Consider the following 24,679-nt stretch of genomic DNA (forward strand, 5'->3'; position numbering starts at 1 on the left):
AGATAGTTTTTTGTGATGCATATTGTTTTTTTCCTTAATCTCTTTTATTGCGTTCATTTTTAAATGACTTTGAATTTTTGTTAGGTAGTGCAATTAGCAGACGGAAAGGAAATAACTCCACAAGATCTCGACAAGAAAAATAAAAAAATAATATACGTATATATTGTTACTCTTTTAATATGTTGCAAGCTTGTAGTTATAGTTCTAATTGATTTTTAATATAACTCTGTCTTTTGCTAGGTTTAAAATGCTTATTTTGAATTTATGAATGATTGTACTAAGTTCTGTTGGATTTGATTATTTTTACGTTGTTTCTTTTTAAACGTAAACCTACATTTTAATCATCTTTCAAGCCAAAAAAGTACAAGTTGATTTGAGGGATTTTTACATTGTTTAAAATTAAATTAAAAAAGAAGAGAGAAATACATTATAGAAGTATTATTATCTCTACATGCTCCCAAAATAAATGACATATTAGAAAATGTAATTAGTTTTCTTGATGCAAAAAAAGGATATTTTTTATATCCATATATAAACAATAAAGAAAAAAAAAATAAAGAACGAAAATGAGATCCAACTTCCTCGAATCTGCTAAAGGGCTTTTGACGGGTTTTAACTTTTGGATAGGTTGTCTCAACAATTTTGCTTTACATCTGCTATACTTCGCCATGTGGTAGGGGCTATGTATTTATCAAGTTGTGTTTTCTCTTGATTTCATTCTATTGAATTTATAGAGAAAATGTATTGTAATGATTGGAGGAACTAACCAAGATGGTGAGTTTTGGGATTTTCGAATTAATTAGTAAAAGTAGAATAAGGAATTGATTTGGTTAATCAATGAAGCGTATCAATTTTCAAATTTCCAGAGGGATTTAAGTGTAAGAATATAAGAAGAAAAAAAAAGGAAAATAAAATTTTACAATGTATATTGTGATTTACAACATGTAATATGTTTTGTTAAATATTTAAATATCTAAATTTATTTTTAAGATTAAAATTTGTGTATGCGAACATACAATTGCTTAGATTATAAATCCTTTATAGAAACAATATTATATCTGGATGAAAAGTGTAATCTAATCTAAAATAGTGACTGATGCCACTTGACCATAACAAATGTTGTAGAATTATTTTATTGGACACGTAAGATGATAAAATTATTATCTTTGAGATTCCAAAATTATAAGGCTATTTTGTGGGAGAATATAAGAAAATGAAGTATAAAAAAACAAAACAAATCTAGAATCGCGTATGAAATTATAAGAGCAAGGTCACTTGAGAAAGGTTCTCATCAATAGTAACTATTGAGAAACATTGAATCAATGCAATTTACAAGCACGTAATTGTTATTGGCTGAATGACAAGTAAATGTGTGCGAGAGTGAGTCTAAGATTTTTCAAAAAGTAGTTTTTTTTTAAATCAAGCATAAACCATGAAAGTAAAAATAAAAACTTAATCAAGAGTTAGATAAATCTTGAAATTTTACATAAGATTAGTAAAAGGAAAAGGGAAAATTTGCTTGATTTAGCTCAAAATGTGTAAAATTCTGAGGAAAGAAGTAACTAAAAACAATTTTTGACCTAACCATTTAGATAAAATTAAATATGAAACAGACATGATTAAATGTTAAGTATTATTTTCAATCTTTGGGAAAAAAATCAAAGATTATGTTGCTAATATTACCGCGCGAAGAGCGGACATATGCACTAGTGATATATAAATGAACTCAGGGGTTTTGAAACTCTTTAACTTTTTTCTCCTTCATCAGTAATCCTAAAACACTAAAGCCATGTGGCTATTTCTGGTGCTAATCAGTCTCTGACTATTAACCTCTAATCAATAAAAACAAATATAATTAGGGCCAAACAAATAAATCAGTTTGCATAGTTTAAAAGCAAGTTTAAATCTTTTTCCTTAAGCTATTCGCCAATTCATGTGAGCTGAGCAGGACTTGGGGCAATAATTCCAGGTGGTCAATTCGGGCCAGTGGACAAAAAATCTCCAATAACTCCCAAATCTCAATTATTTGTTTGGTACGACGGAAAATGTTTTCCAAGAAATAAGTGATTTTTCTACTCATTTTTTTGTCTTTGGTGCGCAAGTTGAAAAATGTCGTTGTAAGAGTATTTGCATATATTTAAAGCAAAACCACGATGAAATTTTTAAATTCGGAGTGCAACTTTTGGTGGTGGGAAGTACGGGCGGAGAGGTGGGCTAGGCTGCCGGGGTCAGGGTAGTGTAAAAAACCAAAAAAATAAATAAAATTAAAACTTTTTTTTTTTAAAACAATATTGTAGGGGGTGGGGGTAAGAAATTTCTTTCCATTTGTTATAAAAATAAAATAAAATATATATAAAAAGAAAATTCAAGAGGAGGGGTGACTTGGGTGGGGTGTGAGGGTGTGGCGGTGGGGTGGTTTGTGGTGGTTTGGGGTGTGGCAGGGTGGTGTGTGATTTGGGGTGGTGGGGCGTATGGAGGTTGGGTTGAGGAAATGCGACGACATGTTTTTATTAATTCGTCCCTCAATTTTTTATGAAAAACATTATGTTTTATGTTGAGAAAAATATTTTTCAAGATCTTAAATGCAATCAAACACGAGAAAATAAAAAAATATTTTTCAAAAAATATTTTTCGTCATACCAAACACACCCTAAGGTTAGTTAAAATGGAGAAAATATAACAAAATTATGCCTCGAATTACTGAAACACACAAATAATTTGACACAACTAATTTTAGTAACGACACTACCAATAATTTTTGAAATAATTGAGTGTCAAAATTGGACATATTCCCATATGGTATTCACATTCATGTGACATAATAGAGATTAGAGAGCAGAAAGTTAGGGCAATAATTTCCAGGTGGCCAATCCAAGTAATTCCCAAATCTCTCAAAACGCGCACATAAAAACAACCCCTCTCTCTCTCTCTCGCGGTATTTCTTCTCCGAAAAAAAGGTACGATTTTCTCCTCTTTTTGTTTCCCTTTTTACCCTCACAATCCTCGTCGAAACTTCATTTTTAGCGATTAATATAAATACACAATTTTATGTGTGCATATAAACTCTCTCTCTCTCTATATATATGGTTTTTTCGAAGCATAAGGTAAATAAGTAGGGTTGATGGACAGTAATTATAATGTTAGATCAATTTTATGAAATTGTGCGAGGTTAATTTTCAAACAAAACTGCCAAATCACGGATAAACATGAATAAGGAGGGTTAATTTTTTTGTAATGAGGCGTAGTTGATTGTGTATAAGGTCAAATTTAATCTGTTTATTAGTGCTTTTGTGTAGTTATTCGATTTTTCATGCGATAATTGTGGGTTTTGCCTGTTTATTAGTGATTTTGTGCAGTTTTGGAACTTGTAACTAAGAAATTGATATGCTCTTTTGGTTTCCAATTCGTTTGATCACTAAATGACGGTATTTCGAAGCGTAAGGTGAAAAAGGAAAGTTGCGGTAGGTTAATTTTCTGAAATGAGGTGCAGTTGATTGTCTGTAAGGTTAAATTTATGTGTTTTTTTGCAGTTTGTTTGAAACTTGAAACTAGGAACAAGCATAAAGAAATATTGATCACTTTTGTCTTAATCTTAATAAAAAAAAAAGGAATTAAGCGTCTTAAATAATAACATGCTCTCTCGTTGTAGTGGGCTTAGATCTATTTTCTGAAATGAGGCGTAGTTGGTTGTGTTTTAGGTTAAAGTTCTGTGTTTTTCCTTTTTATTCGTGTTTTTTTTGCAGTTTGTTTGAAACTTGAAACTAGGAACAAGCATAAAGAAATATTGATCGCTTTTGTCTTAATCTTAATAAAAAAAAAGGAATTAAGCGTCTTAAATAATAACATGCTCTTTCGTTGTAGTAGGCTTAGATCTATTTTCTGAAATGAGGCGTAGTTGGTTGTGTTTTAGGTTAAAGTTCTGTGTTTTTCCTTTTTATTTGTGTTTTTTTTGCAGTTTGTTTGAAACTTGAAACTAGGAACAAGCATAAAGAAATATTGATCGCTTTTGTCTTAATCTTAATAAAAAAAAAGGAATTAAGCGTCTTAAATAATAACATGCTCTTTCGTTGTAGTAGGCTTAGATCTATTTTCTGAAATGAGGCGTAGTTGATTGTGTTTTAGGTTAAAGCTATGTGTTTTTCCTTTTTATTCGTTTTTTTTTATTTGCGGTTTGTTTGAAACTTGAAACTAAATAATAACATGCTTTTTCGTTGTAGTTGGCTTAGATCAATTTTCTGAAATGAGGTGTAGTTGATTGTGTTTTAGGTTAAAGTTATGTGCTTTTCCTTTTTATGTGTGATTTGTTGTAAACTTGAAACTTCAAAAATGATATGCTTTTTTCATTTACGATTCGTTGATCACTGAATGACATTAAACCTATAACTCGGCATATATAGGTTTTTTGAAGTATAAGGTGAATAAACAGGGTTGCGGTAGGTTAATTTTCTGAAATGAGGCGTAGTTGATTGTCCGTACGGTTAAGATTGATGTGTTTTTTCCTGTTTATTCGTGATTTTTGCAGTTTTGGAACTTGAAACTAAAAAATGTTTTTCTCTTTTCGTTTCCGATTTGTTGATCATTGAGTGACAGTATTGTTTTTCTTCCATTGAGTTTTTTGCATCAATTGAGACATCTATCTGCTTGGGATATTCCTCCTATAATTCTCATTTTCAAGCTTTATGAATTTCTTTTTGTTCTTTTTCGAGATTTCAATTGTTTGATAATTTGCTAAGGGTTTATTATGGCGGCGTAAAGAGATTAGGTTAGTTAAAGCTAACTAGTGCTAAGTGTCTGTAGTAACTAGTAAGTATTATTGGTAAGCTGAGAAATAAGGTAAGTGACATGCTATAGGATGAATGACATTGATAACTGTTACCTTCTCAAAAAAAAAAAAAAAAAAAAAAAAGGATGAACGGCATTGATAGTATAAATAATTTTTAACTTTTGTTTATGACGGTGGTGTCTGGCCGCGCGCACCTCGACTATTCTTTTGTATACCTGCTACCTCACACCAACACAGTTATATCAGCTAACTCTGCCGACTAATGCTATATGCAGATTGAAAGAAATCACCTAGTGGTGTAAATAATTTTAACAGTGTTAGTTTTTATAATTTTAATAGGAGTAAGGCTGCGTACACACCACCCTCCCGAGACCCCACTTGTGGGATTACACTGGGTATGTTGTTATTGTAGTAAAAAATGGATTGTTAGATGGAAAACAGTTTTTCTTGGGTGTCCGTTTTTTGGAATGGAACATTGGATTTAGAGAAACCTCATATAACTAAATAATTTGCTATTAATAGGGCTTGAAGCTCTATTTTGGGAATTTAGTATTAAATAGTTTCTCCTCGAATAGTCAAATTCAAATTACAGTGCTAAATTTATGTGATTTTCTGCAACACGGAGTGTAACGGTCGGTTTTTGTCTGTTCAGTAGGTGGCAATGATAATAGAAAGCTGGATCCGTTAAGCACCACGTGGATATACGATCATCGGTTTTGTTTGTGTTAAAAAGTCCAGCTTGTGCCTGATTTGTACTTGAAGGGTCTTCTGAGAAATAGAGGACCCTTCAGAGAGGAATCTTGGTTAGCTTCGAGCTCTTAGCTACAAGACAAGTTCGTTTGCGTAGGCAGTCAGGGTAAAGGCGGTCGGTTTGATAAACATGCCAGCTGTACAAAAGCTTTATAATGCCTGTAAAGCATCACTTTCTACTAATGGACCCATGTCAGAAGATGCTCTTGAGAAAGTCCGTTCCCTCTTAGGTAGGTTTCGTAAAAACTTTTCAATCTTTTTTCTAAGTTTACTTGATTGTTGGCCACGTGTATAGATTTCAATCAACCACGTGATTTAGGTGATCCTTTTTTTCCTTTTCTGTTTACTCTATTTATTTCTACATGTTGGTGAAGGCTGTTTTGGCGTTTTTTGTAGACAACTTTTGATATGGAAAAGTGGAAATATATTGGTGTTGACATCAGGACAATGCATAAAAGTAGAAAAGCTGAGCATTTCTTGGATCTTGTTAGTTCCTTATGTTTTGTTTAGGAGCTGGAGTACAATTATGCCTATCATTTTTTTATTCAAGTGGATCTTTACTTTTGCATAGCAGCGTCTCTTTTTAAAAACCTATTTACGTGACCATTTCTTACGCCAGTTTGAGGTTAAGCACAATAAATTTGATTATAAAAAGAAGAGACAAAACACTTATTTTCTGTCAGTCTTCCTCAAGTTGATAAATGCAGTCTTTGTCGGTAGTATTACATTAAACGTATGATGTCTTAACTACTGTCTGCAGCCTGGGGTAAATGGTGAAATGTATCATTATCTATAAGGACAAATCACTATCCTATTGTGCTCAGGGCATAAATACGCATAAAAAACTAGTTCCCTCTAACAAAATCTGTTGGAGAACATCAAATTATTTCTTCTAAAAAAATGAAAATATCATGCTGGCTGTACCATGCAAACTGGAGATGGGTGCAGCCTTGCACATGTAGCAAATGAGCGGGATATGTTGTATCATCTGCGTTATTAATGGGCTTATCTATATTCTTTTCTTGTCGAGCAAACTTACTAACATTATCTTTTGAATCGGATAAGTATTCAGATTAGTTTTTTACTTGAGCTCTCTGCTGCTGCCACATAGTATGGTGAAGGAAATATCTTTATGGTCAATTATAGCCTTTCAGTTTTAAACCTTAGGCGTCACATTTAGTTTAGCTCATAATATTTCAATGTCATTCCTCTTTCATATTGTTGATTAGGAAAGTATGGAGATTGAAATGGAAATTTGATTCTTTTATGAATTAATTAGGAAATCGTTGAGATTAGACGAAAGTCTGATTCTTTTACGAATCTGCACAGGCATCTTTGAGGCTTTTTTTTGGGGATATTTGTTTCTGAAAATGGGAAATTACTTGGGTTGAAAAGGATTTTGGTTTGGACTGAGCTGGGTAATTATTTAGAGAAAAGAAAGAAAGGAACAAAGAGCTATTTGGGTGCCTAAATATGGTGAACTTTGAGTAGGTCCTTTTAATTTTTTTTCTAAGTTTATGGTTATTCCGGAATGGAGCTTGGGCTTACAAATAACTATAGAACCAAGTTGGTCTCTTAAACACTAAAATCGCAGTCACAAAAGTTTTAAAGAGAGAGAATAATTAATTAAAGAGGTGAACATTTCTTCCACTGAACTCATTTGGCATCAGATATAGGGATAAGGTTGCATCTCTACAAATGCTTACTAGTTGCAAATTTTCTGCAAACGGCTTCTGTTACAGTTAGCTGTTGGATTCAAATGGACCTCAAGCTTTCCTCTTTAACGAAATTCGACAAACACTGAAAATGTCTTGACTTGTAAACTTGTATTGTGTAAAATTGAGTCAACTGCGTATTAACTAAAATTTATCTCCTCTACAATTTTCTGCAGAAAATGTTGAAAATATCCAGTAGTACCCTAAACCTGGAGATTCCATAAAAGATATCAATCTGTATAAAAAATAATTTGATGTAAAAGACACTAAATTAGGATATTTTGAGCACCGCAAAATCAAGCAAACTTGTATCCTTGATGTTTTTCCAAGGCTTGCATTATTTTTCTTTCCCCTTCTTGTAACTTTGTTTAACTTCATGACTGAATAGAGCAACACTGTAGGCAGCCACTGGTGACTCTCACCTAATGCATAACTCCATGTTCATTGTGATACAATGAGTAACAGCAAGCTGTCGATGTAGGTTCCATTGAAAAGGAAATTCATTACAATTTTAGCCAATTATTAAACTAACTAGACTGCACACATGGCTGTGTTCCAGATGGAGTATTAGATGACATCTTCTTTTGTTGAAGTCAAGATATTTTCCAGCAAACATAACTGGTTTAGGGGTAGCAGCTTGCAGATTGCAGGTGCATTTTAGGCAAGAAACTCAATATCATTGAAATATGGAATGTTGTAAGAGGCAATCCTGAGGAGAAAAATCTAAACAATCCCGAGGAGGAAAGTATAATTGTTCGATTTTACCAGCTTTGTAGGTAGAAAATGTAAGCAATCTGGGTGCACAAAAAAGCAATAAGGGAACGAAGACTACTCCTCAACCGGGGAAAACTCGTCTCTACTCCTTCAAAAGCTCTCCTATTTCTCTCTTTCCAAACTATCCACATTAACGCAAATGGAACAACTTTCCACGCCCTTTGTCTTCTCCTCCTCCCGCTCTTGCAACTGTCCATCAACTCCTTCACGGTGTTTTATGGAAGGAGGGTGGAGAACTAGAGATATCACTTTGCCTTTTGGGTGTGGCCTATGGAGGAATATTTTGAAGGGATGAGATGATTCTTGGGGAAACACCTCATTCAAGGTCGGAGATGGGAAGAGAATAGATTTTTCGGGACTTAGATGATGTGGGGATGTGATTTTGAAAGATGAATTCCAGAGTTTATACAAAATTTCTTTCCAAAGAGAGTTGACAATATAACAAATTAGGGGGATACAAGATGGAGAGAGCTTTTGGGACTTAAGATTCGAAGGGATTTTAATGACAGGGAACTCGTTGAGTTCCAAAGATTGCTAGCCTCACTTCATAGCCAAGTCAATCCGAGTATTAATCCTGATGCATGGTGGTGGAAATTGGGAATAATGGTGTGTTCTCTGTGAAGACCCTTCTATGATAAGCTTTTTGTTAGGGAGGAGCAGTTGTTTCCATGTAATGCAATATGGATTCCAAAAGTGCCGAGAAAAGTGTGCTTTTTTACCTGGTTAGCCGCTAGAGAGGCGATTTTGACAGTAGAAAATCTGAGAAAGCGAAAGGTTGTATTCGTCAGTTGGTGCTACATGTGCAAGGAGACGGGCAAGGACGTGAATCATCTTCTTTTACATTGTGGATTGACAATGAGGTTATGGTGGGATATGTTTAGGCGGTTTGGTACTCCTTGGGTGATATCAAACAATGTGGAGGAGTTGATGGCCAGTTGGAAGAGGGGGAGGAGAAGAAGATGGAGGGCGTGGAAAGTTGTTCCATTTGCGTTAATGTGGATAGTATGGAAAGAGAGAAATAGGAGAGCTTTTGAAGGAGTAGAGACGAGCTTTCCCCAGTTGAGTAGTCTTCGGTCCGTTATTGTTTTTTGGTGCACCCAAAAGGTGCCCTTTTGTATAGACGATTGGGTGGATTTTGTAGATGCTTTACCTTTTGGTATACCACTTGTATACGGCCGATTTTGGCCTTGGTTTTGAATGAAATACTTTTACCTGATCAAAAAAAAATGTAAACAGAAAATAAATATTGGTGTTGCTGATTGAGATTTAAAAAGAAAAGAAGTCAAGTTTGGGGTTTTGATGTGGAAGTGTCTATGTGGCATTGGCAAGGAGGTCTGAACTATAGAGAGGCAGAGAGGAGGTTAGTCTAGGTGAAAATTGTTAGGTTATCAAAAGAAAAAGGAAAAAGTTGAAATGGTTATATTCAAAATCATTGAAACGAAAGCTCCACAATCCTTTATCTGAGAAACTACTAGCTAGTTGCTAATTTGCTATCGGTATGACTAGTGAGAAGCTACCTCATCAAATATTTTATAACAATTTTCCTTTCTAATTTTTTTTTTTTTGATTAAGTAAATATATTTTCATCCATAAACATGGCCAAATTGGTTGTATACAAGGGGTATACCTGAAGGTAAAGAATCTACCAAAGGATATGATTCTCTACAAACTCCACCCAATCATCTATACATGGAACTTTCTTTTCAATAGGCATATGGATTGCTGTGTATCTCTAAGTCACCTCACATTTTGTGGGCTCTTAAGTGGTTAGAAAACAACCTTGATATAGTTCTATGGTTGGACTTATAAGATCTGTGAGTGCAGGAATGACTTCTAATTTATTGTTAGTGTGAGGAAAGGCAAAAGCAACTTGGATACAACTGTATCATTAAAGCCAAAATTAGGTTACGTTTGTTGGGAAGGTGGGAAAATGGAACCGAGATTATTAACAAAATTAATTAGCTGGATGCATCATGAATATGATCGAAACATTAGACAGACTCAAAAATGTCGTTAGGAGGATTGGTTTGTTCCCGTATCAGAGTGGTGGAGTTGGGGGAGATGGTACATAATAAGGTTAAAACTTATATGGGATCCCGTATGTCTATAAATTGTGGTATGTGTATGATATCAAGTTTTAGTAATTTTTGGGTAGATATTGAAGGATCTGTACAAAAGACTCACAACTCTGTTCCAACTTATTTTGCACTAGTAAAATGAGGCTAATGAAGCATCTGGATGATTAAGCTAAATCTTAAGAAACTCCTGAAGATGAATGTCCAGATCCTATAGTTGAATCATATAGTTTCTTTTTATTGATAAGTATTTATCAGATTGTTTATTAGATATCCCTCTTAGCTACAATGTAAAGGTGAAAACATCCCTTTAAGTTTTCTGCGATGGCAACAGTCACTGCAAAGAACCAATGGGATGTTATAGCACACATGAGATAGGAAAATAAACACATAATTTTTTAGCGACTGAAGCACAAATGAAGAACCAAATACTTGCGGTAGACACCAAAGTATCTAGAGTTTGCACTCCTAGTAGATCAAATGAAGATTCATTTCATAGAGCCCAGATACCCTGTTTCATTTTTCCTTTTTGCAAAAAAGGAAAACTAATAATTGCAGTCGGGCTTTGGTCTAGTGGTACGAGAGCAAGTTGTGACGTGTGGTTAGGCACACTTCACTGGTTTGCGCCCTACCACAAACAAAAACCTGGTATTTAAGTGGAGAAGGGTAGAGGGGTGGGATCATGATCCACTGAATTTCGAACAGTGCGCCACTGACCTTCGGAGATTTCTTGGTTGTGAAAAAAGGAACAAACATTTTTTTTTTTTGACAAGGTAACAGACAGTGTATATTAATCATCAGCACAAAGTGCTGGCATCCAAAAATTTACAGCATTGAATCTACATCCAAAAGTGTAAAAACAAAGACTATATCTAAATCCTATCTCATCTTATAAGGATCCTAGGATGTCTCCAATAGAAACAGGGTCATCTATATACTCAGAACTACACCAATAACAACAACTTAGAATGCAATTCATTTTGATCCTTTGCAACGAGCTATTATTGCCTTCAAAATACCTGGAATTCCTCTCCTTCCAAATAGTCCACCATATAACTTCTGGGACAATTCTCCATCTGTCTTTGTTTGTGCTGCCACTTCCCTCAGTATTCCAGCTTGTTAGAACCTCTGCTGTTCTTCCAGGCATAGTCCATTTTACACCTCTGAAGCTGATAAACAGATTCCAGAGCTAGCTAACCTCTTTACGTTGAAGAAATAGATGGTTAAAAGGAACAAACAATTTCAAAACTTAAATTAGTCTATAAATGTATTCCAAATCTTAATTATCAAGAAGTAACTAGTTTTGTAAGCTGAGATTGATGTCATGCAGCTTCTCGGGTGTCGGATTGGATTTCTTTTTTCTTTTCTGTGGTGGTGGTTCAGGGTGGGTAGGGGTTTAGATTGGTGCTAAGAAGGTAGAGATGAAAAGGGTGAGGTTGGTGCTATTTAATCTAACGATAGGTATTAAGGATTTACCTATCGTTAATCTTACTGTTACCTTCTCAAAAAAAAAAAAAAAAAGGATCTACCTTGTTCGTTACAGGGGTGAAGCGGAGAGCAGCAGGGAGCAGCTTTGTGGACTGAATGAGGAATAGGAGTCTATGGAAAGAACTAAAATCTCAGTTCTCCATGTGAGACTGCTATGCTACTTGGAGGGTGATTGAAGGAACGATGAGTTTTGCTGGAACTGTTAGTTATATATTATATGTAGAGAAAATAGGAGAGTCGGGGGGCATTGTTAGGAAATGAAGGGATCAAGGTCCATGCTTTTGTATAAAAACATTTCTTTTTTGTAAGGGTGCTAAGTTTGGGAAGTGAATGATCTCCTCCTCCCATCTGCAACCTGAACCAAGTCAATTTGGTTTGATGCAGGTTTTATTCAAGTTTTTGGAGTTGTTCAGTATTTCATTTTTGAAATAGGGACTGATTTTGACTTGTATAATTTTTTCATGAAGAGTCTGTTCCTTCCTGGAAGTCTGAAACAAATACATGTTTTTCATTCTTTTGTTAGACAGTGCATAAAATCACATAATTCACAGATTTGAATAATTTTTCGGGGACCCTTAGTTTCTAAATTCTCATGTATATAACTACTATGTATTGGGACCATGAAGTGAAAGTCTCAGTTATTTGTTGAATCCTTTGCCTGATACCCCAGATTTTAGCGTTCTACTCTTGAAATTCTCATTATTGGTGTGTCGGCTATTCTTTTTTTTTTTCCAGAGAAAATCAAGCCTTCGGATGTAGGTCTTGAGCCAGAGGCACAACTTGTCAGGGATTGGAAAGGTACCATGCATGAGCGTAATGGGGGTGTACGGTCGGTCCCACCAATCAGATACCTACACTTGCATGAATGTGAGAGCTTCACTGTAAGTGTTGTGGAACTGTTAGATTTTTAATTTTTTCCATTAAGAAGAATGTTGTTCTTCCATAAGCAGAGGTATGAAAACTGCATAATTGAGATCCGTTAGCCTGTTGAATGTTCTTACAGATGGGAATATTCTGCATGCCACCTTCTTCAATCATTCCTTTACATAACCACCCTGGGATGACCGTTTTAAGTAAGCTTATATATGGTTCCTTACATGTGAAAGCCTATGATTGGATCGATAGTCCAGGGCCTTCATTTCCACCCGAAGGTGTGTACTATTTGAAGTGGTTTTTTTGCACAGGATGTCTATTTAAATATGCTCTCTCTTGAAATTTTATTTCATTGTAGAACATGGATTGTCTCATATAACGTTTTGATGTTCAATTAATTTGAGTCAACATTAGTGTTTGATTTTTCCTTTGGAATTTTATTAATCGTAAGGCATTTTTCCTATCTAGTTCTCGTGGAATTGGAATCCTTTCACTGACTTGCCTTTCTGTTATTGTGTTTCAGTGTAGATAAACTCAAAAACATGTATTTGTTTCTCTTTTTGCTGGTTTTGTTTTGGCCTAGTGATGCTTTATATTAAGAACTTGATAACTAAAGTTCTTGCTGACTGAAACTAGGTTTCAGGATTTGTGATGGTACTTTGGTAAGAGTCATTTTTTTGTTGTTGAGTAGATGTCGTATTCGAGAGCTTCATTCACATCCTACGTAGAATTTGTATTCCATTTCACAAATAATCACTATTAAGCTCAGTAGACTAGCAAGGTACTAGAGTTTAGTTCACATATTCTTGCAGAATTATGTATCTCAACACATTTGCTCTAAGGTATACTGTATGGTTGTAGATCGTTTTCTCTTCATAGTGGTATAGCAGGATTCTAGTCTGGAGCATCTGTCTGTTCCCTTACCAGTATTATTACTATTATGCTAACACTATCTTATGCTTCGATTTTATTACTACGGTTGTTTCTTTTACTTTGGCTATCCTTAATACTTGTACTTTCAGTACTTTTCTTTCTTTCATTATTTTCATCTCAGCTGTTTACTCTTGCATTTATTTCAAATCATTTTCTGAAAAAACAATTTTCTTGAGCCCCGAGGGTCCATCGGAAAGAGTCTCTTAACCCCACAAAGGTAGGGGTAAGTTCTGCGTACACCCAACCCTCCCCAGACCCCGCTTGTGGGAAAATACTGCGTATCTTGTTGTTGTAAACTGTGTGGTTGCACTGCATGGAACTAAGCTGCTTGTAGAAATCGATAGCTGGACAATTAATATCTCGTCTGAACAGAAAAAAATTATACTCAAATCTAGATCCTTGGAAGTCGGAATTATGATTTATTACCAGATAGATGCTGGCAATTTGGGTCATTTGGCTGGAAGGAGTTGCTCTTCCGCGAGCTCTTAGGATTTGGGGTCTATGCTTGTCATGAAATGATTCTATTCTAAATCTTGATTTTAGGTTGAACTGACCATTTACTATCTTCATTACCTGTTAAATGTTTTCAGGTGCAAGACCAGCCAAACTTTTTAAAGATTGTGAGATGACAGCTCCATGTGGGACAACTACTCTGTATCCGACAAATGGAGGCAATATTCATTGTTTCAAAGCTATAACCCCTTGTGCTATTTTTGATATCCTTTCTCCACCTTACTCTGCTGATGATGGACGTCATTGCACTTATTTCCGAAGGTCTCCTCGAGGTGATCTACCAGGTAATTACTCTGGTGCCAACTCTTATATGGATATGAACATTCAACTGTATTACAAATCTTACTTTAAATACTTCACATCGTTAAGGTGAGCTCGAGGTTGAGGGGGAGATATTCTCAAAGGTGACTTGGTTGGAAGAGTTTCAACCTCCTGATGACTTTGTCATCCATCGAGGACAATACAAGGGTCGTGCCATCAAACCTTAGAGGATGATTCATTTTCGGTTCTTTCGATCAACTTTTTGAACGCACTGATTAGTTAATTTGGGCATTATTGAGGTGAATTTGTATTATGTCTTAGACAATGTGGAAATAATGACTGGTGTTTTCTAGAGAATAGGCCATTTCTTATGTACATATCTATATACCATATATTAATTTACTGATCTCACCTTAACTTATGCTTTTAAACTGATACTCTTAGTCCCACGAATCTTTGCTGGTATCGATGTTATCCAGCAAAGAATCTGAAATTCAGCTACTCCCTCCTTTCCAATTTATGTGTCGCTACTTTTATGATGTACTTTTTTATTTAGAGATAATTTAACTTTAAACTTAATCCTCAATGAGATAATTTTTAACCATACAAATGTCTATTTATTTTAGATTATAAATTTCAGAAGTCTTTTTTTCTTTTTTGAACTCTATGTCCAGTCATACACTGCCACATAAATTGGGATGGAAGGAATGTTGATAAATTGGGATGGAAGGAATGTTGAGTATGTAGTCGTTTTAATTCTCTTACACTGCATTGCGTATGGAACTGTGGGGCAGTGAGCTTCATATCATATCGTCTTCGACATCATCTGGTATTAAACCAAATTTCAGCATATAGCTAAAACAATGTCCTGTTACAAAAGTGGCACGATAAAATGTGGATTAAGAATAAGGTTTCAGTAATATGTGGATTAGAGTAACTAAATTGACAAATTAATCTTTTTAATTGTAAACAAACTCTTACTTTGTTAAACCGTAAGTACACATTCTAAATCATATACAGTAGTGTCAATTTTAGTACATCAAACCGAAGATACGATCCAAAATGGCTCAAGTGCTCAATTTTAGTACATCAAACCGAAGATACGATCCAAAATGGCTCAAGTGCTCAATTTTATCCAAGGACTTGTACTAGAAACGGAGACACGGACTTTCAAGCTTTAGAAGCCATGTTCATGGAGAATGAAGCTATGAAAGCACTTAAAGAGAGTCATTGAAAGACCTTCAAGCTATGGAAGATATCATGGAGGAAGAAGTCAAGAGCCCAAGGCCCAAAGCTTGCCTTTTAAAGTGACTACAATTGCAAGCTTGGGTGGTTGAAAGCCGGAAGGTGGCTATTTATGCAAAAGAACTAATTTTCGAAAACAAGCCATCGTCCAAGAACACCAAACAAGACCCTTACTTCGTTAAGGGTATTTTTATAATAAGCTACTTTAGTCTTCTTTAGCGTAATAACATAAATATTAGACTTAGCCATTTCATTTACTTAGATTAGATTGGATGAATGATGAATTGAGAGTTGATGAGTATCAGAGTTTGTTTGGCTTACTAGCCTTAGTTTTAGACTTAGTGGATGGAGTGTGATTCCATTGTTGGTTTTGAACCCATTTTCCATTGATTTCATGAAGAGTTGTTCATTTATGGAGATATCAATTGAATTTCTCTTGCCTTGATTTCAAATAGTATACGGTTCTCTTAGGTTGAATTCAATTGGGAGGGTTTGGATTATATATCCAAGTTTGCCCAGAAATCCAATCCTAATTGGGTCTTGCTTCTATCCCTCTATTCTCATTCCAATTTCTTCAATTCTCACCCCAAATTTCTTGTTATTTTAGTTTCTGCGTATTTATTGTTTGAATCCGTGTCTTCCATAGATCGGATCGTTATCATTGAGCATATGACAAAAAATAATCCACGCATTATCATTCATGCATTGTTAATCCTTGCATAACTTGTCTCTAAATCAAATGACACCAAACATGTAGGTTTTCCACGAGGATTAATACCGATGAACTTATTCAAATACATGTTTCTTTCCGCCTTATACATGAGGCGGACATGCAACGTTAGCAGCTTTAGTCCCGAGGAGCGAATGCAGGAGCAAGGATTAGATTGGAGATTGCATGACTTGATTCGTCTTCTTCCACTGTATATAAGAGAAAGGGTATTCAGTGGAAGAAGAGGAATCAAGTCATGCGATCTCCAACACACCAATATGTGCTAAACGATTCGATGAATAACACAGTATGACTTGTACGCGAACCTAACGACCTTAAGAACTGGTTCAATCTCCAACAAGTCAACATGATTAGTCAAGACTTAATAACAGGATTGAAGATTCAGATTGACTGATTTCTGTACTTTTGTACAGTTTATCTTCTTCAAGTAGATTCATAAAAAGGGAAAGCCTGTATTCTGGCAACTGAATCTTGAAAAAGGAAGACAGAAACTGTTTGCTCACATCTCATTCGAGAATCACTAGATTTCAATGCTAGCTCTTCTGGGTAAAACACCCAAATGACAATATTTTGAGGCATGAATGTGACTACCAATACATTTTTTTGATAACCGAGAAATCTCCGAGAGCCTGCTAACACACGGTTCGTGACAGTGGATAATGAGTCCGTCCCTTAGCTGTTCTCCACTTAAATTCCGGGCTTTTGTCCAATATCAATACATCTACCTCACTCACTAACGCAATTGTGAGGTAGACTACTTCACTGTATCTCCATCACATAAACAAGAAACTCTATTACATTATAGGTTATGTTTCTCTACAAATCCCTCACCCATGCAAGGGATTAAGCCTAAATTTATCTCATGATCACCTGTACAAATAACTCTCACTCCATCATGTAATGAGTTCACAGATATAGAGCCATTACAACTAGAAAGTGTAGAATCTATATAGCAAACAATTTATTATCGGTCACCTTCGCCAATTGTATTATTTGATATGCACAAGAAAGCATGAGAAACAACCAGAGAACTTCAGAAAAGCCTTTTCATCTTCGACTGACCTTCTTGTATATATGTCCCAGCCCCGAGTTCCTGATAGAACGGCGAAATGAAGAAACAGGAAAAATAAAGAACATGCTTAAATACTATACTCCCTCCGTTTCAGTTTATGTGGCAAAGTTTGAGTAGTCACAGAGTTCAAGAAATAAATGAAGACTTTTAATACTTGTGATCATAAACACTTCATAACATTTGTGTGGATATAAGAGTCCATTTGGTTTGAAACCAGGATATCCCTGGTTATAATCCTGGGAATAAAACCAGGACTATAACCTGGATAACTCATCCCACCTTCAATGGGATAAGTTATTTATATTATAGTCCTGATTATAATTACCGATTTTAGCTAATACCTCCAATGAAACATGAGATAACTTCAATTCCAAAATTAAACCGGGATAACTCACCTAATCCCTTGAACCAAACGGACCCTAAGGCTTTTGAAACTTGTGGTATTAAACATTCCATAACATTTGTGTGGCTATAAAAGCTTCTCATTAAGGATAAAATGGGAAGTTTAACTTACAGTGTTTCTATATTTAGAAAGTTGTCAATTCTTTTTGGAACGGACTAGAAAGGAAATGTTGCCACATAAATTGGACAGAGGGAGTATCAGACAATCAGCAATACACACGTTGAAAAATACATAAACTCATATATTGGAAGAAATGAAGAATTTACCTCAGAGTTTCACAAATGCTATTGCTTCTTTGTCATTTTAACAATTGTTTCCCACTTGGGATCACTAGGCAGTGGCTTAGAAGGCTGGTTAGTAGGATTTAGTACCGTCCCTATATAAGCCCGTGAAGGTGCATTCTTTGTGGATAAAGTGCGGCAAAGCCATGAATCTGATGGAGATTTTGGTAAAGGTGGCGGAACAGGAAAAAACTCCGGATGCACTTTGCACGAGTTTTCTAAACCTTTTCTTCTCTGAATCGGCTTTCTGGTTTTTTCTCTACCTTCACTGTCAGGTACTATCTTAGCTGAAGAATCCATTTTATGCACAGTATCTATGTACAAAGTTTTCTCTACAACAGGAGTTAAAACATCCACTTCATGAAATCTTTGGCTGGGTCTTTCCTCCAAGCCCAAGCACTTGACCTCAGGATTAGTGCTAATGATTGTATTATTCTTGTAAATATCATTAGCATAAGAAGCTGAATCGGCCCTGCCCTTGACATCGTTCTTATCCTCGTGTAGTTGAGTTGTTACGGATCCAACTACAGACCTTTGCTCACTTACATCAGATGTTGATTGCTGTACAAGAATTATAATTACAGTTTAATCAAAGAAAATTTGAGTGAGAAAGTTAGCACCATGAGAGTGCATGAAGTAAAGCAATGAGCTGCGGAAAAATGACAGAAGTAGTCCGTTATCTTTGGTAGAAGGTTCAAAATAGTCCCTTAAGTATCAACTGAGCGGTTTTGGTCCTTTAAGTTTGTCAATGTGAGCACTTTCAGTCTCCGTCAAATGTTTATCAAACTCTGATTGTTACATTTAACCGGAATTGTGGAAAAAAGTTAACCAGAAAAACTAGAAATTTTCATCAAAATTTCTGAAACCGCGAGATAAAAAGAACTACACTAGAAGCAAAAAATAACTGAAATTGCACCTAAAAAAGTTGCACCAAACTCTGGAAATAGACTAAAATAACATAAACTACAATATTTGTACTTCCAAATGTGAGTTCCCGCTAAATACTTTCTATTTTCACAGTTCCAATTAAATTTAACAACCAGAGTTTGGTAAATATCTGACGGAGACCTAAAATGTTCATATTTGACAAATTTAAAGAACCAAAATTGTTCAAGCGATACTTAAGGGACTATTTTGAACCTACTACCAAAGATAAGGGACAATTTTTGCCATTTTCGCAATGAGGTGCCAAGAAGAAAAGTATGGAAGTTCATACCTCATTCTCGGTTCCGCTACAAGAAGCAGTAGAAGAGGACCCCGTTCGTGTTCTACTGACAGGAGACACGGGTATTCGAGTTCTTACACCCATTGCAGGTATGGGATTCAGATGACGAAATGAACTTTTCAAGCAAAAATGAGGCAGCAGTCCACAAATTTTAGTAGATAAATTTCCATTATTGTAACCGTCATCGTCACTTTCTTCTTCTTCTTCATGGGCTTGGGAATGATAAAGTGTAAAACTAGGTCCGTAGCGCAATTGAGGCCGTCTATCCCCATTTATTACCTTCATCATCTGTCTCTGGTGATCCTCGACAGGCGGTTGCTTCTTGCGAACGTAATAAGGTGTTTCTGAAGTCTTATCTGAAGCCATAGCCTTGGACGCTGGCAGAAACCGACCCATCATGAAATCCTTAGTCCGTGGATTCGACTCTGGCTCATCAAATTCACTTAAGCCACTTACACTACAATTTAGGTAGGACGATTCGGTTCTTGAAAGTGTATCCAGGGCATCCAAATAGGTTTCGTCGCCATCCTCCGATTCAATCTTTTCCTTATCGTGCATCATTTCTTTCGAGCTGTCAAAACTCTCAATCCTTTTTACATTTTCATCCGAAGAAGTGAAACTTGGCATTGTATTTTGAATTTTTCCTGTTTGATCGAAATCGTGGTTATCTCTTAATTTCCACCCAGGGGGAAGCTTCGGCTTTTCTGTGAGATGAGTTTTTGGGCCCCTCTCATCCTTAGGTCTTCCGGGGCTATGTTCCCAGCGGAAAGGAACAGTTCCCGGCTTCCCCACTAGGCCTGACTTCAACTCTGATTTGTAATGAGGAGGACGTGTCATAGCAGGAAAGTAATTGTCTGTTTTCTTTTTCTCGTCTCTCTGGGAAATCACCGCCGAAGAGATTCGTCTAACTGATAGAAGAGGTTGATACAATTTCAATTGCTTGTCCTCCATGAGATTCTTTATCAACGAAACACCACCTTATTTCTGCACAAACAACGATCGAATTATAACAATTTCTTGAATGCATCAAAACAATAAGGACAACAACAAAAATAATAACCCAACCGGCTGATTGCTTTCAGATCGATGTTAGTCCTCACAGCTGTACATAGTGAAAGAGCAGAAGTAATTTTGGAACACTTCCATTTCTTATCAAGAAGTGACAATTGCTTTATTCCATTTTATGTAGCACTCTTTCCTTATTAGTATCTTCCGAAAAGAATGGCAAGCTTTCTATATTTGAAAACAACTTAACTTATTGAACTTCCCATTTTACCCTTAATGACATGCTTTTATAGCCAAGGAAATGTTTAAGACCACAAGTTAAGTCTTTCTTTCTTATTTAAACTCCATGTTTAATTGAACACCATCATATAAATTGAAACAGAGGAAACATTTAAATTGGTTGCATGTCTTGAAAGCATTTGTTGTAAATGCATACAAAATCATGTTGGGTAAGATCTGAACGAAATGTTGTTTTAAGCTTGTCGGAAAGAAATCAGACATCACTAGTTTATGCTAGAAGAAATTCACCAAAAACTTAAACTCATCAAACGTCAAGAAGCTGGAATATTTGAAACTTATATAACGTCTTTCATTGTTCTTCCCCACCTCATGCCGTGAAGGCTGATTAACTTTGGGCACCAGTCCTTCATTTTTAACTTACAAACTAAGATCACTTAATTCCTCATAGATATGGATTAAAACAAAGAAATGACTTTCACTTTCCATAACAAAATGAAATAAAGTCAACCTATTCCTGAAATTGCGATCAGTCTCGCTACCTCTTTAGTTGCCGCCCCCTAGTTGCTCATTCGCAATATCTATCAGAAAAGCCAGAAACATTTTTCTGGAGAACTCTATAGGGAAATAGTTCAAAGTCATTTACACATTAGATCGATAGAGGTGTCTTCAGAACGATTCCATTGGCCACTAACAATAAGGTTGACCACTCTTTCTGAAGTTCTACTTAGAAGAGGAAAGGAGGTGAAGAGAAAGATACATTTTACAAGCCTAACTATAAAACTTGAGGACACAGTTCATTCAATCAGTAAATTTAGCCTCACTTCCAAATTTTAGTAATGGTAAACACTCCACCCCTCCAAATCCCCTACCCGAGTGTGTTGTACTGGCCCTTACCCATTGCCAGAGGCGAAGCTAGAATTTTGAGTTTGTAGGTTCTGGATTCTAGAAAAGGTACCGTATTGGGTTCTGAATAAATTACTTATACATATTAAGTAGATTTTTAACACAAAATACAGGGTCTGAGCCGACACTACTGAGTTCTGTCGAACTGTAGCTCCGCCCTTGGTTGCTCTACATGACCTGTCGCTCGAGTTCCAAGTCATCTAGGATCAACTATATGACTCCATTGTATTTCTATTCATGTCCAATTCATTCCAAAACCAGATAATTTTGGCTTTTATTTCACATTATCATATAACTACAATGACATACAAATCTTAAACCAGAATACAGAGACTCTATAATTTGCATTCACAAAATCGAGAAAGTTAACAATGTAACCCTTGGGAATCCAAATTTTAACAATCAGATACATCTTCCTTTAATAGCTTACCAAACTCCATAATCTCCATTTCCTAAGCACAACATAACTCACAGAAGAACATAAAAGAAGGAAATTTTGAGCTTTAGCAAAAGTGATTTTGCTTTCTTGTTACTTTCAACTGTTTTTGACCAAAAAAAAAAAAAATTACCTTTTCATAGATTTTCAAACTGACCTGTTTGGCCATGAGAATTTTCACTTTTTCCTAGATTTTTTTTAATCTATTTGAAAATCAACGCTTGGCCATGAAAATTCCAAATACAACTTATATTTGGAATTTGGAAAACACCTAAAACTCTGTTTTTACTTTTTTCACTTTTAGTACATTCATACAACCAAATATTCTTTGTCAAAACTATAACCAAACACAACTTAGTTTTTCAAAAATCTTTAAAAAAAGGCAGTACTAACTTTTTTTCCAAGAAAACAGTTTAAACCAACACTTTCTGCAAAAAGAATTATTGTTACGAACTTTATTGAACTTTTCATTAAATATTGAAACTTTGAAGAATTCTTGAAATTCAACTATGTAAGCCCAGAAAAATAAAAAGAACTTTCTAGCATCTAATGAAGCAGTGATAACATACCCTCAACATAACTAAAACCCAAAAAATATCATAACAAGGAAAATATTAATAAAGATTCTTGATAAGTGCTAAAGAAAAACCACATGCAAGAACATAAATTAAAAAAAAAATTAAAAAAAGGGAGAACTAATTATAAATACCTCTAATAAATGGATGGTCTTGTTTCTTGTCCTGAAAGTGTTTTTTTCAGGCTCAATAATTGAACAAAAGTCTCATGTATTATGTAAAATAAAGATAACTATCAAAAACTCAATTTCAGAAAAAAGACAAAAATATCAAAGCGTGAGAAATGAGACAAGACAAGAGAGATGAGCTAAGAATAAATTCTTTTTTGGATTCTCAAAAATCCAATATAGCAAGTAATTACAAGCTTTGCTTCAATGGAAAATTCAACTGTTTTTTAACTATTAATAATAATGTTTTTAAAAAACCAAAGTCTTGCAAGTAACTGAGAAGAATCAATACGTTTCTTTTGACATGCACTTAGTTCAGTTATTACATTCTGATAATCTGATCACAGGTTTTAAATTATGCGATGGCATTTATTTGAGGCAAAATGTTCAAAGTTACCCTTTGTAGATTTTGAAATGTTCAATTTAGTCCTCCTGTTAGTTATATTTTTTTTAATCCATTTGTACTCTTCTAGTTAACAAATCGTCTCGTATTTATTTTTGTCATTCACCGTGAACTTTAACTGTCTATATTTTTGGAGAAAAAAGATTCAAATTTATCTCTTAATTTTTAGTTATGATTTTAAACCTCGGAGCTTCATTAGGCTTTAAGGACAAAAACGAGCTCCTAACTAATGACAGAGCTACATCTTTTCTAAGAGGACTCAAAATATAATTTACTCCTTTCAAGGGAATTCAACATATACTGTGTGATTCCTATGGGGCAAAATATTTTTGAACTTTTTTTAGTTTTTTCATGTTTTGTTGGCTAAAATATTTTAGAAAAATTTTCCTCCGAAAAAGTTCCTTAAAAATCAGGAAATGACTTTCCCTAGTTGGAATAAAAAATAAGTTTTATAAGTGACATTTCAAATTTATTGTCTCCTCCCCACCTCTAACGCTCCCAATCTCCGTCCGCCCCTTGACCGCCTCATCCGCCACCACCCCTGACCCTATCTCTACCCCTATGGTATTTTTCTAAGTTATATATAAATTCTCTGCTAATTTTATTTTTTGCTTACTTACCAAATACACGAAAAATAAGTAAGAAGCCTACTTACCTTCAAAAAAAATATTTTTCATCATGCCAAATATATTCACAGTATATATATATAAATTTTAAAAAAATTACTTGTCTATACAGTATGATACGCTATAAAGGAGTGTAAATTAACTTCTCTTAAAAAAATGAAAGCTTAGCCACTGCTTCTAATGTGGGGTTTTATTAAACCAAACGATTAATGAATGATAGAATTGCTCAAATTCAAAAAATATTGCAAGTAAAATAATCCTTGTCTTTATTTAAAGAGTGTGGGGTGAGGGGAGGAGAAGGGCCTTCCCAAAAGTCATCCTAGTCAATACAATAGTCATGATAGACATGCATGATTTTTGTTCATTTAAAAGTGACATATGGGGGAAGATATTTTATTTTGTGACTCACCAACTTGTGAATTGAATAATTGATGTGTTAATCATAAATGTGTTATTCTTGTGATTTTTGGACACTTCATCATCTACGTGGTTCTGTGTAATAAGTAGGGGACTAACCTTTTGAAAAGACAAAAAAAAAAGGTCATCTTTTTGCCCCCTATAAAGGGCAAAAGAATTCAAAAAAATATGAATTGAGTGATCAGCTAATCTCACTTTAACAGGTTATTTTTAAACATTGCATGTACTTGATGAAAGTTAACAACATTTATATTAGATATATTTGAAAAGAGGCAAATATATAAGTCGATTTTTTGAAAAATAAAGGTCATAAAACTGAAAACTTTGCTAATTTGAAAAGAGGTGATCAAGGAACCAATTTTTTTGTTCCTAGCTAATTTAAGTAAATTAGCATATAAAAAATCAGTACTTTAATTTTTTTTTTCAATGTGCCAACAAATTAAATATAGTGCTCTTGGGGTTTTGGACATTTCATCATCTTCATGGCTGTGTATAATAATTAGGGGACTACCCTTTTGCGAAAAAGATCAATCTTTTTACCACTACAAAGGATAATAGAATTTTAAAAAATAGGAATTAAATGATCAACTAATCTCACTTAAAAGGGTTATTATGAAAGATTGTAAATATTTATTTGAAGCTAAAAAATGAATAATAAATATATACGTAGAGACAAATAAATGTGTCGACTTTCTAAAAAGGGAAGGTCATAAACATGAAGAAGCTCTAATAATTTGGGAAGACGAAATTAAGAGAATGGAGTTTTAACTGATTTAAACAAAGTAG

At 34.8% G+C, this 24,679-nt stretch overlaps 2 protein-coding genes across 6 annotated transcripts; one reads left to right on the forward strand and one right to left on the reverse strand.

Moving 5' to 3' along the window:
* The first annotated feature begins 2,822 nt into the window (after nucleotides 1–2,822).
* On the forward strand, nucleotides 2,823–14,600 carry LOC132629954 (plant cysteine oxidase 4). Of its 3 annotated transcripts, none has more exons than XM_060345402.1 (6): nucleotides 2,823–2,957; nucleotides 5,436–5,763; nucleotides 12,321–12,466; nucleotides 12,589–12,736; nucleotides 13,982–14,188; nucleotides 14,274–14,600. In XM_060345402.1, exons 2-6 carry the CDS (start codon nucleotides 5,664–5,666, stop codon nucleotides 14,390–14,392), a joined length of 720 nt encoding a protein of 239 aa, XP_060201385.1. In that variant the 5' UTR covers nucleotides 2,823–2,957; nucleotides 5,436–5,663; the 3' UTR covers nucleotides 14,393–14,600. The 3 variants fall into 3 exon arrangements, with proteins under 3 accessions (XP_060201385.1, XP_060201376.1, XP_060201395.1); XM_060345393.1 differs by lacking the exon at nucleotides 2,823–2,957 and adding an exon at nucleotides 2,988–3,104; XM_060345412.1 differs by lacking the exon at nucleotides 2,823–2,957 and adding an exon at nucleotides 3,240–3,260.
* A 2,022-nt stretch (nucleotides 14,601–16,622) lies between these two features.
* LOC132629968 (uncharacterized) lies at nucleotides 16,623–22,769 on the reverse strand. Of its 3 annotated transcripts, none has more exons than XM_060345424.1 (4): nucleotides 22,415–22,769; nucleotides 19,113–20,105; nucleotides 17,882–18,457; nucleotides 16,623–17,233 (listed from the first exon to the last, which is right to left on the reverse strand). In XM_060345424.1, the coding sequence occupies exons 2-3, from the start codon at nucleotides 20,070–20,072 to the stop codon at nucleotides 17,900–17,902; spliced, it is 1,518 nt and encodes a 505-aa protein (XP_060201407.1). In that variant the 5' UTR covers nucleotides 20,073–20,105; nucleotides 22,415–22,769; the 3' UTR covers nucleotides 16,623–17,233; nucleotides 17,882–17,899. The 3 variants fall into 3 exon arrangements, with proteins under 3 accessions (XP_060201407.1, XP_060201426.1, XP_060201417.1); XM_060345443.1 differs by lacking the exon at nucleotides 22,415–22,769 and adding an exon at nucleotides 22,275–22,296; XM_060345434.1 differs by lacking the exon at nucleotides 22,415–22,769 and adding an exon at nucleotides 20,187–22,260.
* Between the last annotated feature and the right edge of the window lie 1,910 nt (nucleotides 22,770–24,679).

Source organism: Lycium barbarum, chromosome 1 (assembly GCF_019175385.1).
Source record: "Lycium barbarum isolate Lr01 chromosome 1, ASM1917538v2, whole genome shotgun sequence".
Lineage (NCBI taxonomy): Eukaryota > Viridiplantae > Streptophyta > Magnoliopsida > Solanales > Solanaceae > Lycium > Lycium barbarum.

What these genes read in the sequence shown, in the direction of transcription:
- LOC132629954 (XM_060345402.1), top strand. Translation starts at nt 5,664, where the DNA reads ATGCCAGCTGTACAAAAGCTTTATAATGCCTGTAAAGCATCACTTTCT. An exon ending in GCCTTCATTTCCACCCGAAG is followed by an intron (nt 12,737 to 13,981) that starts GTGTGTACTATT and finishes AAATGTTTTCAG; the next exon opens with GTGCAAGACCAGCCAAACTT. An exon ending in TCCTCGAGGTGATCTACCAG is followed by an intron (nt 14,189 to 14,273) that starts GTAATTACTCTG and finishes CACATCGTTAAG; the next exon opens with GTGAGCTCGAGGTTGAGGGG.
- LOC132629968 (XM_060345424.1), bottom strand. Translation starts at nt 20,072, where the DNA reads ATGGAGGACAAGCAATTGAAATTGTATCAACCTCTTCTATCAGTTAGA. An exon ending in GTAGCGGAACCGAGAATGAG is followed by an intron (nt 18,458 to 19,112) that starts GTATGAACTTCC and finishes ATTCTTGTACAG; the next exon opens with CAATCAACATCTGATGTAAG.